Source organism: Sciurus carolinensis, chromosome 4 (assembly GCF_902686445.1).
Source record: "Sciurus carolinensis chromosome 4, mSciCar1.2, whole genome shotgun sequence".
NCBI lineage: Eukaryota > Metazoa > Chordata > Mammalia > Rodentia > Sciuridae > Sciurus > Sciurus carolinensis.
The window spans coordinates 28,265,189-28,278,725 of record NC_062216.1 but is presented as its reverse complement, the minus strand read 5'-3'; the positions used below and the strand labels follow the sequence as shown (position 1 = coordinate 28,278,725).

The 13,537-nt window shown below is 30.9% G+C and overlaps 1 protein-coding gene across 1 annotated transcript in view; it reads left to right on the top strand.

Moving 5' to 3' along the window:
- The window catches only part of Fbxo8 (F-box protein 8), a 50,993-nt gene that overhangs the window by 5,404 nt on the left and 32,052 nt on the right, over window positions 1–13,537 (top strand). The window contains exon 2 of the mRNA XM_047549487.1: window positions 12,027–12,363. Within this exon, the coding sequence (XP_047405443.1) occupies window positions 12,035–12,363 (329 nt within the window). The 5' untranslated portion in view covers window positions 12,027–12,034. The remainder of the gene's footprint in view (window positions 1–12,026; window positions 12,364–13,537) is intronic.

Sequence of the window (13,537 nt, the reverse complement as noted above, 5' to 3'; positions counted from 1 at the left end):
TCTACAATTGTTGCCCTTAAATTTTAGGAGTGTGATTGGTTATCAGGTCTTTTCTTTTCTTTTTAAAATTTCTCTACCCACTCTATTCAAAACTACTTTGGTGGTCTGTTCTTTTGAAAGTAGAGAAATAAATGGGCTGCCAATTTGATTCTCAATGTCTCAAAATATTTTCTCACAGACTCTCTCAACATTCGTAGGCCATTGAATAATATCACATGATACCACTTAAATATTTTTAAAACCTAAAATAACCAAAAATCAAATTGTTTGCTTTCTTCTTGAAAAATATTTGAGAGGTATAAATGAATTTCCTTATCTTTAAAACTGAATAGAATGTGTGTTTTAGAGATTACTCTTTTTACACATTTTAGACCTTTATCTGAGGTAGAACATTTATTTACAAATTCCCTTATTTGAATTTCCAAGAAATGTTGAAGAAAACTATTTATAATGAGCATTGAAATGAGGCTATTCATATGTCAATCATTACCTAAATGGTATAACACTTTTTCTGAAGGTGTTTGATGGAACTGGTTTGCCTCAAACAGAAGTATTTAATGAGAATGCTTGTTTGAGACCTCCAGCTTCTTTTCTTCTCATTTTCTACTATGTAGATTTTATACCCTACATGGTATATATAAATCATTCTTCATTACATACAGTTGTCTCCATATACCATTTGAATGCTCAGTACCATCAAATTACTAAAAGCATTAGTACAGCTACCCTTTTATTAATATGAGTAATACTTTGTTTTTTAGCATGTTGTGTTTAAATATTGTGATTAAAGCTATGATGATACAAATAGCTTTATATTTGATATACAACTAATAATGAAATAATTTCCACTTATTTGTAGAAAGACAGCTCTCTTGAAAACACTTCATACAAACATACTTTAGAGACATAGCCATGTACTAGAAGTAAATAGTACTGAAAACTATCATTGTTCTTATAAATTAGTAACTGGTATAGTTGCTGGCAATTAATCTTTAATTTGTACTACTTTCTAGGTAGAAGCTCCTTTATGGTATATTACGACACACTTTATTATTAGACTAAGCCCATAATTCTTTTTTTTAATGAGAAAACTACATTCAAAATAAGCTATTTCTCAGATTTTTGCATTAAACAAAAGAAATTAAACTAGGAACTACTTACTGCTTTACCAATTAGAAAGCACTTTTATATACATTACCTTAGTGAAGGGTCATAGCAACCCTGTAAAATAGATAGGATTGATTTCCCCCATTTTATGGCAAACAGAAGCTCATGACCTTGTTTGAAATACCTTAGGTTAGTTATGGCATAATTGTAGCTTTAAATTCACCCTCTACAATAGCAGTGCCAAGAAAACCTCTATACTTTTCTCTAAAGCAGACATTAGAGAGTCTATTCTCTAATTTCAGCATAATAAAGCTAGAAATGAATTTAAAGAAAACCAAAAAGACACAAGTACTTCCAATTAGATTTTTTTAAACTGACTCTCCCATTAAGAATTTGGTCAATATGTAATAAAAGTATTACTATTAGAATTGCTGTTGTTATTTTAATAGAGACAAGGATATACAAGAATATAAATGATTAAATAGTGCTTATTTTTTAAATACTAATAAACAAAATCATTTTCACATATGCTAGAGAGACAATATTTGAAGCAGTCTAAATTAACACACTATTTTATACACTTTTAAAATGAGCAGTTATACAAATTTTCTAATGTATTTTGCATTTACATTTTCTTTTTGTTTTGTGTATATGTGTGTGTGTGTGTGTGTGTGTGTTGTAGGAGATTGAACCCAGGGCCTCATGCATGCTAGATGAATGCTCTGCTGCTGATTCCCAGCTCTACATTTTCTTTTTTATAGACCAAATAAGAGACACAAAAATAATCTTTTTTATTGATATCTCAACACAATTATTGATACATTTATAATTGTCAAACATCATTTTAGCATTTGTACTGTTAAGTATTTATATTCCTTGATTGTGTCTTCTTTTGATCTATATGGTAAATTTGATGAAATCAGAGATCAGAGGTCAAAGGTTTTAAAAATTAGCTTAATTTCCTGAAATCTAAAATACTTACTCTTTGTTAAATCACACCAAATTTGCTATGTCCTTGGTTATTCCTTTCAGAGTATTCTTTAAAGTTTCTAATTCCTTTTAAAAAAACAATTTTGTTGAGTTATCATTTACATACCATAAAATTCACGCATTTTAAATGTGCAGTTCTGTCCTGTCCTCCCGCCCTCTCTTTGAAGATAATTTTTGATATATATGCAGTTGTAAGAAATATACTGATTTCTTTTACATTTTTACCTTGTTTCCCTGATAATGTTTTGCAAACTATAATATACTATCAATAAGGATATTGACATTGATACAATCCACCTGTCTTACTCAGATTCAAAATGGGTATGTGTGTATGAAGTTCTTTGCAGGTTCATATTAAACTAACTCTACAGTCAGAAATCCCTCATGCTACCCTTATCTCTTAGCTAATGATGTTGAACATTTTACACACTTATCCACTGTGTATGTTCTTAGTTAAATAATTGTCTACGTCTTTTGGCCATTTTTAAATGGGATTGTTTATTTTGTTACTGTTGAGTTTTGATAATTGTTTTTATTTTCTAGATACTAGTCTTTTGTCAGATCAGTGGTTTGTGAATATTTTCTCTCAGTCCATGGGTTATGCTTTTATCTTCTAAATATGAGCTTTCAAAAAGCAAAGGTTTATAATTTTAATGTTGTCCACTTCATTAATTTTTCTTTTATATATCATGCTTTTATGTCAAGTCTAGGAACTCTGCATAGCTTTAGATTGAAAAGATTTTCTTCTATGTATTTTTTTAATTATATTTTTATGTCTTACACCTCTGTCTATGATTTAATTTTGTAAAAGGTGTGAGCTTTAGGTCATTATTCATCTAATTCAGTTTTTTAATCATTGTTTACCATTCCTTCAGTCAACAAATATTTGATGAGCAGTTTATATGTTCAAGGCACTGGGTTTTGTACTGCATTTATCCACTTTTGTGTGGCATCATCTCCTCATCTTCTGCTTATAGGCAGTCCTCATTTCCATGGTGCCACATTAACTAAAACTAGTACATGTGGGCACTGTGGTCTTTGGGTAGTCCCATGGTAATTGCTAACGAGTAATTGTCATGAATGGTACAAAGCAAGGATTGTGTATACATACATATAGGTGTATATATATTCTTATATTTTATACTTACATTTGTATATATTATATATTCAAATTTTCTTGTAACAAACTATAACAAAATGAATAAAAGCACAATATAATAGATGATTTCCTAAATTATCTTTTTTTTATTGTAAACAAATGGGATACATGTTGTTTCTCTATTTGTACATGGAGTCAAGGCGTACCATTTGTGTAATCATAAATTTACATAGGGCAATGTTGTTTGATTCATTCTGTTATTTTTTTTTTCTTTTTCTTTTTAGACATATGTTTGAGTAAATATTATACAATAATCAAGAAATGCACCTGGAAAAACTTATCTCACCCATTTATACGTTGATTTGGAAGGTCTAAGAAGTTAACCTGCTATCCACAAAACACTTCATAATTTAAATTGCTGGGGATATGAAGGTGTTACCAAGATCTATGTTAGAAATAACTTCTTATTAGTTGGAAGATATATTTTGTGGTTCTTCCAAAAGTACTTTTTGACTCATTGAGTTTTCCAGTGAACTTTTAGAGTTCCTCAGGGAAGTATATTGATAGTGATTAAAAATGATGAAAGCACCTAACTTCCAACGTGACACCTGTTATCACTGACTGATGGCTCAATAATTTACCTTATTTGCCAGACTCTGTTAATTTATATAATGTATCAGTCTAAGCAAAGTTAACTTCAACTTACTTTTTATATTTACTAGTTATTATTTTTTCTTATCAAAAGTCAATGGCATCTCCCCAAATTTCATAGATCCTAAATTAATGAAATTTAGGAATAGGATTATGACTAGTTAGGTAATTCAATCAGAAATAATGAGGTATACTCTGAAATGGAATAAAAATTAAAGTTGTCATTTAAAGAGGCTGGAGGAATGTATATAAAACTGCTTTTATTGTTAACTACCTACTATGGATTAATTTCTCTAAACATTATCCTAAGTTCCATGGCATAAGAATTATTATTCATTATTTTACTAATGAGGAAATTGAGGAATGATTATAGCTAATCGCATTCAGCGCTGGAGTTGGATCCAGATCTTTTTTCATATCAAAGCTTATGTGCTTTCTCCAGGTACAATAACCTGAAAGAGCAGATGCAGCTGGGAGTAACACTAGAGGTAGTAAGCAGTGACAGAGGTAAATGAGATGAGCACCAGTGATGAAGAGACAGATGGTAGAATGCTGTTGACATCAGTGGGCTCTAATAGCTCTGGGCAGGAATAAAAACTTTCGACTAACCCTGAATTTGAATCTTAAATCTTCCATTTTCCAGCTATGAGATCTTAGGCAAATTTGCTTAACCTCTCTGGGTTAAGATAATACTACCTACCTATTAAGATTGTTGTGAGGATTAAAATGAGATGATATGTAAAAAATTTAAGAGCATATGGCCCAGAGTATTAGATAAATTGATTATAGCACAAAATAGTATTTGTTAATATTTATAGTACTAAATACTATGTAAATAAACATTATATACACACTATTGATGTTCCAAAGAAGGGAATGCAGCTAGGAATTCCATTATTATTATTATTATTATTATTATTATTAATATTATTATTATTTCATACCAGGGATTGAACCCAGTGCTTAACCACTGAGCCACATCCCCAGTCTTTTTAATTTTTTTTCTTTTTTTTTTTTTTTTCTTTTTTTGAGGCAGAGTCTTGCTGAGTTGCTTGTTGCTTGTTACTTGAGGCTGACTTTAAACTTGCGATCCTCCTATCTCAGCCTCCTACCTCAGCTGCTGGGATTGCAAGAGTGCCCTGCACAGCTAGGAATTCTACACACACATACACAAGAGTTGAAGGGATGTTTTTCCTATTTTGTTTAAAAATATTTTCTCTGCTTTTTAAAAAATCCTTAGCAAAAATAATTCTTAATTAATGTTTTGATATTTTCCTTAAAAGGGTTTCTTACTACTCTTATAATACTATTTATTTTCTTAGTAATGGGTTTCAGACTGTATTGCAATGAACTTTAAGGTAGCAGTTCTTGTCCTTAGTACACTAACACAAACATGGGTTTTTTCGAATTCATATGCCTGGATTCCATAGCCAGGAGGTTTCTAGTTATATAATGGTTGTAAGAGTAATAGAAATAATTCTTATATACCTTTTATCCAGATTAACCAATCTTTAACATTTTGCCACTTCACTTTATTATTTCTCTTATAGACATAGACATCACTTTTTCTGAACTATTTTAGAGAAGGTCACATAAATCATGCCTTGATGCTTCAGTTTTGTTTTCTAAGAACAAGAATATACTCATATATCTGTTATGCAGTTATCAGATTCAGAAAATTTACATTGATATAACATTTTTATGCAATCTTCAGTTCATATGTCCGGTTTCTCAATTATCCCAGTAATATCCTGTATAGCAATTGTTTCCTAGTACAGGATCCTTTCCATATACTGCACTTAGATATCTTCTTTAATCTGAAACTATTGCCCAGTCTTTCTTTGGTGTTATTTCATACCATTGGAATTTCTGAAGAAAAAATTCTATTACTTTATGGACTCCATTTATGTTTCTCTGACATTTCTCAATTGAATTATGGATTTTGTCTGGAATACAATGTAATCAATTTTGTGTCTGTCTCAGAGTTATCACATACAGAGGCACATGATGTCTATTTGCTTTTATTGGCACATTTGGTTAAAGTACTGTAGGGTTTCTTAATTTCTTTTTGCAAGCAATGAGTTATATGTGGGGCAATACTTGAAACTATAAAAATTGTGTTCTTTATCAGACTCCATTCAGCATCCATTGGTAATTCTTGCCTGAATTATTTTTTCTCTGAAGGTTGTAAAGTGGTGATTTTTCTAACTTCATTATTCTCTCTTTATTGGTCAGCATTGTAATGCTAAGAAAGACCTACTTCCTTTTCTTTAGTTATGTATTTATTGATTATTCATGTAGACTGGAAGATTTTTTATGTGATGGATTATATTACTGTCATTTTTATTTGACTCCCCAAATTGACCCAAATTGGGCTAACAGGAGCTGCCTTCAGAACAGCTCCAAGTGTTCATTTTTACATTATCTCATTGAGTTTGTTTTGTTTTCATTTGCTTTTACCTTAAGGGACATTGATAATCCATATTAAGAAATATTGCATTAGGAGTGGCCCATAAAGGGGTCCCAAGTGGACTGGAAAGGTGAAAGTTGGGGGAAAATGCATCTTCTTCCTGTATTCTTGTATCACACAGCTTCAGAGGGTACCTACTGTGGGCAAACCCCCAAAATATGTAACATGTAGAGTATAAAATTTTATGTCTATTAAAATTATCATTAGAGTTAAACTGTTAACTTTTACTGAAAAGTCACTGGATAAAATCAGGAGAAAACAAATCAAATAATTTTTGTGCAGATGTTTCAGCAACACTTTAATGATTGAACATTGAATCTTTGAGGCAATAAAATGTTGGTTTATAGATGTGTGAACCCTCATAGGACTGATGGTTCTTGATTTAGGGGAATTGGTTTGATAGCCATTATACTGAGCCAATTACATATGTTAAGAGGGTCATGGAGAGGAATCTTTTTTCTGTGGTCATTCATTTTTTTTTTTAAGAGAAAATGCTAAAATTTGCCTGGTAAGGGATAAGGGTTGAGGTGGATGCCTAAACATTTTAGACATGTGGTGTAACATGTACTATTTCATTTAATTCTCACAAAAATCATAAAAGTAGGAAAATTGTATTTTTATGATATAGGTAAGGAAACAGCAACCCACAGATATTAACCCACAGATGTTTTATTACTCATTTCACTCTGTGTTTTTCTCCTCCTTACCTGATGTTTTGGAGTCCCAAACATCTTGGGGATTTTGCAAAGTAAATAAACTTCTGCTATCCTTCTGCACTTTTCCAGACTATCCTCCTGTTTTATTTTGTTTTGTTTTTTCCAACATGACTTCTTTGGAAACCACTCCTCCTTCTCTTTTTCATATTACAGATATGTTGAAATAGTTTTTTCGTGGTAGTTGCTGTTTATTCCATAAAGAGAACATTAGCTAATTAAGAACCTCTGTGCAGTCTTATAAATATTTTTCTAAGGCTTGTTTATTTTTTAATAATTCTGAATCTTATTACTTTGATTTACCTCATCCTACTGCTGGCTACTGGGGCTGCTATGCCACAACAGCATAGGACTTTAGGAACAGAAAGTTAAATTTGAAAGGTAAAATATGATAATAAATCAACCAACATTTGAAATCCTTGTGCATGATATTAAATTAATAAAATCACTATTGTTCAGTTTGTGTGATGCATTCCAACTGAGTATTCAAGATTACCCAATTTGGTTACCAGTCCCCCACTCAACAGTCATTAATAGAAGATTTCAGTCTCCTGTCCACTACTGTGCTGCATGAGTATATTTGTGGGCATTGTGGAATTGAACATGAATATTTTGCTCCTAAACTAAAATAGTATATAATGACTCTTGAGACATAAGGAGCTTTACTTGACTACTGTTGTTTTCAGGATTAATTGATAACCATGTTTACATAATTCTAGGAAAATAGAAGTTCTTGAATCTTATTCATTTGGCTGTTGTAAATATCTCTGTATTGTCTGTAGGAACAGTGGTTCAGTATTAATTCAGTGTTTGTAGCAATTTTATGAAACAGCTACAATGGATAACAAGAAGAAATTTTATTTCTATTTTTTATACATGAAATACACTAATTATTCTCTTTTAAGAGTGATTTTTTTTCCAACAAAGCATTATTCATTTACTTCAACCTATTTGTAGTGAGCAAATAAGTTACCAGCAGTACCTTTACCACAAAAATCCTTATTACAACAGAACTAGTGATTTCAAATACAAAAACTTCTTCTGTGTTCATTTTTTTTTCAACTTGGAATTCTTTGTATATTCAGTGATAACTATTCAGCTTTTTTTTTTTTTGACCAAATTGCTATCAGTGACAGCACTATCTTTATATTATGCTTCAGTGTTAAAAATCCTTATGCCAAGATTTAATTAAGACTTTGATAATTCTAAAAATGTCATACCTTGAAATCAAGTTTTGTTTAATTCAATAATACAAGAATCCAGCATGAACTGCATCTTTTAGATCTCCTCATGTTTCATATCATATTTTGAATCTCGATTTTAAAGCCAGATGTTAAGAGATTACTAATGATAACACAAAAACCTGTTTCAAGATATTGCTATTGGCATTGGTGTCAGGCATTCTGAAATTTTTTGGTGGTATTAACAACCTTTTTTTTTTTTTTCTAAGGACTTTTTTCTGTGGTTGGGTGTTGGTCATTGAAAAAGGAATTGCATTTACCAAAACAAACCAAAACCAAAAATGCATTTGACCAAAATATAAAAATAATTAAAGGAGGTATAGAATTGTGTATATAAGCCCTACAAACCTAGGCAAGTATAAACAAACAAATTACTTTATTCAGCAGGCAAAGCCTGAGAATAGCTAAAGTATTTCAATACATTTTATGAAAGTGTTTATCGTAAGCCAAAATGATTTTGTCAAAACAAAATAATACCTAACATGTATTGATTATTAGGCATGAAATGAATTTGTAAACTCATCTCTAATATAACAGCCTTTTGAACTTTAGGTATTATTATTTTTCCATATCTCATATGTAAAAGCTGCAGTCTTGAGTAAATAGTCAAGTAACCTCCTCAAGGTCCCATAAGTAACCTTGCAGTTTTCTTTGAGCCACAATTCTCCACTTTCCCCATCAATTTTTTTTTTAAAGAATCAGCAACTGGCTCTTTACCTCTTACTGCCTGCTGGATGCTTCCTGAATCACATTATCCAGTGCTCAATTTAAATGATGCTCATTAAAGCCCAGAGCTGAGGGAAATCACTCTGATTTTTTTGTTCCCTAGCAACATCCCTAACAACAGCTGCTTAACCATATGCCACTAGAAAGATGCTCTAAAGGAAGTATATGGAAGTTCTTATTAAATGTCTTAAATCTTAAGACTTCAGACACTATATTTACTATGTTTGATTACTTACCTTCAGTGATGCAAAAGCAAAAGAGAAAAATAAATTTAAATTATTTAAAATAACAGATATACTAGTTGTAATTAGCAACATGTGATTGCTAGGTATTTTCTTGCTATGTTAAACAGACCAGAAAAAATGATCAAAATAAAATATCTTTCTCTTTTATTGGAAGTCTTAAAATGTTACATTTGTGTCAAAATTAAGGGTGCTTACCTTATAATGTGATATGACCTATTTAAATATTAAGAAAACTGAAAACTTCTTACAAATTTTTGTTGGCATTTTGTATTTTTTGCTGTAATTGTTTTTTATTAACTCCATAGTTTTGCCTTTTTCATAATGTCATAAAATTGGGATCATATCTTCATACAGGCTTCTTTTACTTAGTAATATACATGTAGGTTTCCTCCTTGACTTTTCATGACTTGATAGCTCATTTCTTTTTAGTACTAAGTAATATTCCATCATATGTATGCACTCACCAACTTAAGCACTTCTTGGTTGCTTACAAATTTTAGCAGTGATGAATAAAGCTGCTATAAACACCCATGTGCAGATTTTGTGTAGACCTAGTCTACACAAATTAGTTTTCAACTAATTTGGGTAAGTACCAAAAAGTATGAATGCTGGATCATATGATAAAAGTATGTTTAATTTTGTAAAAAACTGCCAGTTGTCTTCCAAAGTAACTATATCTTTTTACCTTCCTGTATATCCTCACTAGAGTTTGCTATTGTCAGTGATTTGAATATGCCATTTTAATAGTAATAGTTGTGTAATAGTATCTCATTGTTTTAATTTGCAATCCCCTAATGACATAGAATGTTGAGTGTCTTCTCATGTGTTTGTCACTTGTATGTCTTCTTTGGTGAGGTGTCTATTGAGATTTTTTTTCTAAACAGGGAAAAGAACACACACAATTTACTAGACTCTTCCTGAGATCTTTTGCCCATTTTTTAAGTGGGTTGTTTCTTGTTGGGTTTTAAGAGTTCTTTGTATATTTTGGATTATTGTCTTTTATTATATATGTATTTTTGCAAAGATTTTCTCCCAGTCTGTGGTTTGTCTTTCCATTTTCTTAATCATCTGTGTTTTTTAAGCATTAAATTTTTAAAGCTGAAATGCTGATTTAGGAACTGATAGCATTATAATGGTGTGCATGGTAGAGAGGGGGAAAGGTTAGTTTTTGTGCCTTCTATGCAACAAATTTTCCCACATTTTAAAATCATTAATATATTCCTTTTCTTTTAACCTACAACTTCAACATGCACACAAACATGCCACCATTTCTAGTTTAAGCTGCTAGAATTTCAAGCAGTTCAATGTAAGGAGTAGTTAAAAATTATTAAGTATTATTCTTGTTTGGATCAACATGTAACCTAACATAATAGTCATTGTCCAGATAATAACCCATAATTTAGTAAATATACATGTGGATTATTCCTTTTTAAATATTAAGAATATAATGCATTTGATATTCTTTTAAACTCTACTTAATTTTCAAGTTATTCCTAAGAATTTTCAAAATTTCTTGCCAGCAGTTTTGGAGTTCTTTGTTCATTCACTTGTTATTTATTTTGTTTCATCTTTCTGGGGTTTTTTTCTTTCTTTCTTTTTCTTTTTCTTTTTTTTGCTTAAACAAAACTATATTTTAAATTCAGATAATGCTATGAAAAGTATTTGACAATATTAATGCTTTTATGTGAAAATCAGTATTTTGTTTCCAAACTTTTTAAACACAAGCAGGTATTAGTAGTAGTCATCTTGGGTTAATAAAGCAAGAATATTTTGTTTGTAAGAATGATCATTAAAATAATTATTTGTATTAAAAGCTATTCCTTATTAATTTTTTTCAATGAATTTTTAATCATTGAAAAATTCTTATTTTAAAGGCAAGACTAAATAAGAAATCTTATTTTATTTTACTTATTTTAAAGGCAAGACTAAATAAGAAATCTAGGCCACTTGTTTTCTAAATATTTGTATATGGGCAAGTCCAGTATCTGTAACTGAAAAATTTAGAACTGCTCTGGTGGCAGGTCAAATGGAGGTGAGGGAGACTAGAGCACACCTTCTTTTGCTTTTCCCCAGGTTCCCCAGGGGAATCCATGGAGCTATGTGGAGAAGTGTTGGAAAATTAGTCTAAATTATGATTTTTATGTTAAAGAAGCAAATCAAATAGTTCACTGTTACTAAGCTATTTATCATGGAGTTCTAGGTGTCTAATTTATAAGGTTTCTGAATTAGACTTCAGGGCCTATGTTACATTTTATTACAGTCTACAACATAAGTGTAGACTGGCAAGAATTAAACCAAAAGCCTGTTTCACAGCTGTTATGCATCTGGGAGTTTGGTTAAAAGGAGCTAGTTTAGCTTAGCCTGAATTGTGATAAAAAGCAGGGTCTGGAGGCCTTTTAACTAAAGTCCTGTGCTCTGATCAGAGCTGTATTTAATACTGGCCCATAAGTCCACATAATTATAATTTGTAAGAGTCTTTAGGACATCGGTAACTTTTAAATCTTACCATGTGAAAAATGATTATGTCACCCGTGGACTTTAAAAGTAGTTAGCAAACTGGGATAAAGGTGATGATCAGACCAAGTATTTCTGAAACTTTCTCCATCCAACTTTTATACTTAAAATGTTCCCACTATTCTTTGTAATATGCTATTGGTTTTACTAGTCTTTATTGAGGAATTTTAATTCTGATAAGTGAATGCTTCATGTCAAATTTGTTGTACTACTGGAAAAGATGGTTTACTTTTTTAATGTTACCCTTATTACATTCTGGCTTTCTCTCAGGCTTGCAGATGGGTCAAGGGCTGTGGAGAGTGGCCAGAAACCAGCAGCTACAACAGGAAAGCTATAGTGAGCAAGGCTACCTCACCAGAGAGCAGAACAGGAGAATGGCTGCAAGCAACATTTCTAACACCAGTCATCGTAAACAAGTCCAAGGAGGCATTGATATATATCATCTTTTAAAGGCAAGGAAATCTAAAGAACAAGAAGGATTCATTAACTTGGAAATGTTGCCTCCTGAGCTAAGCTTTACCATCTTGTCCTACCTGAATGCAACTGACCTCTGCTTGGCTTCATGTGTTTGGCAGGACCTTGCTAATGATGAACTTCTCTGGCAAGGGTAAGTTAAACCCACCAATATTTGATTCAGATCTCTCTAAACATAGTCAGGTTTAATGTTTTTCTTGTATTATGTATGTATTATAAAATAAGTTTTTCGCTTTGGCTTGTACTTTGAATAGCACTTTATTAAATAAAACCTGAAAAAATAGAGATAGTTATCATAACAGGCAAATTTGATATTGAAAAAAGAAAGACAGTAGAAAGGAAAATGGAGCAATGACTTTACAGTGAAAAGAGAGGTTGTAAATTTCAATATGTCAGTTTATTATAAATTAGAAATTTCCAGCTTATTCTAAAAGTACGATAAAGTTCTGAGAATTTATAATTTCAACCTGGAGTCCTCACATCCTTTCTTGTCATTTGTGCTTCCCACAGGTATTCCCTCTGAAGAACAGGCATACATAAACATCAATAAATAGTCCTTAGATGTTAATGGTTTCCAAGGGAGTATATGTGTGTGTTTTTATTATATATTCCTTTTTTAATCAAAGGTGCTTGCTAGCATAAACTTTAGCTGGTGAAAATTTCATCTACTTTTTATTTTTTTTAACCACCCTTTGATTAACACAGAAAAAAAATTAGAAAGCAAGGGGATAAACATTCTATTTGCTTAAGCATAAAGTGGATAATAGAAATGTTAGTGAATATTATACCAGTTTAAATTAAATTACAAATCTAAGAACATTTGGTAATATAGAGTCTGTAATTGAACCTGTTACTTCTTAAATAGCACTACATACTTAAAAAAAAAATCATAGGTCCCTGTGATTTGTTTCTTTAAGGTCCTGAAAATGTTACCAAACATAGGAGAATAATTGGCTCTCAGATTTTCTAGAATTCTTTACCAAAGTTTATTTAAGTCTCATTGTTTTAAATGGTATTTTATAATGATAAAGAACATATCTAGAAATAAAAATCTTTTTAAAGCTAAATAATTTCTAACTGGGAATCTAATTGAAGGAATAAATAAGTTAATCTAAATTGTCAAACTTTAGTAAAAATGTATTTCCAGTAGTGAGATTTCTTAGACTTCCTAATGTTATATAATTATATTATAAAATTATAGAGGTCATGTCTCAGCTTTTAAATAGATAAAATAATTAGTATGTTATTGTTATTCTTTCAGTGCCTTGTCATAGTGAAGGTATCGTGTGAGAGGAAATTCTATTAGA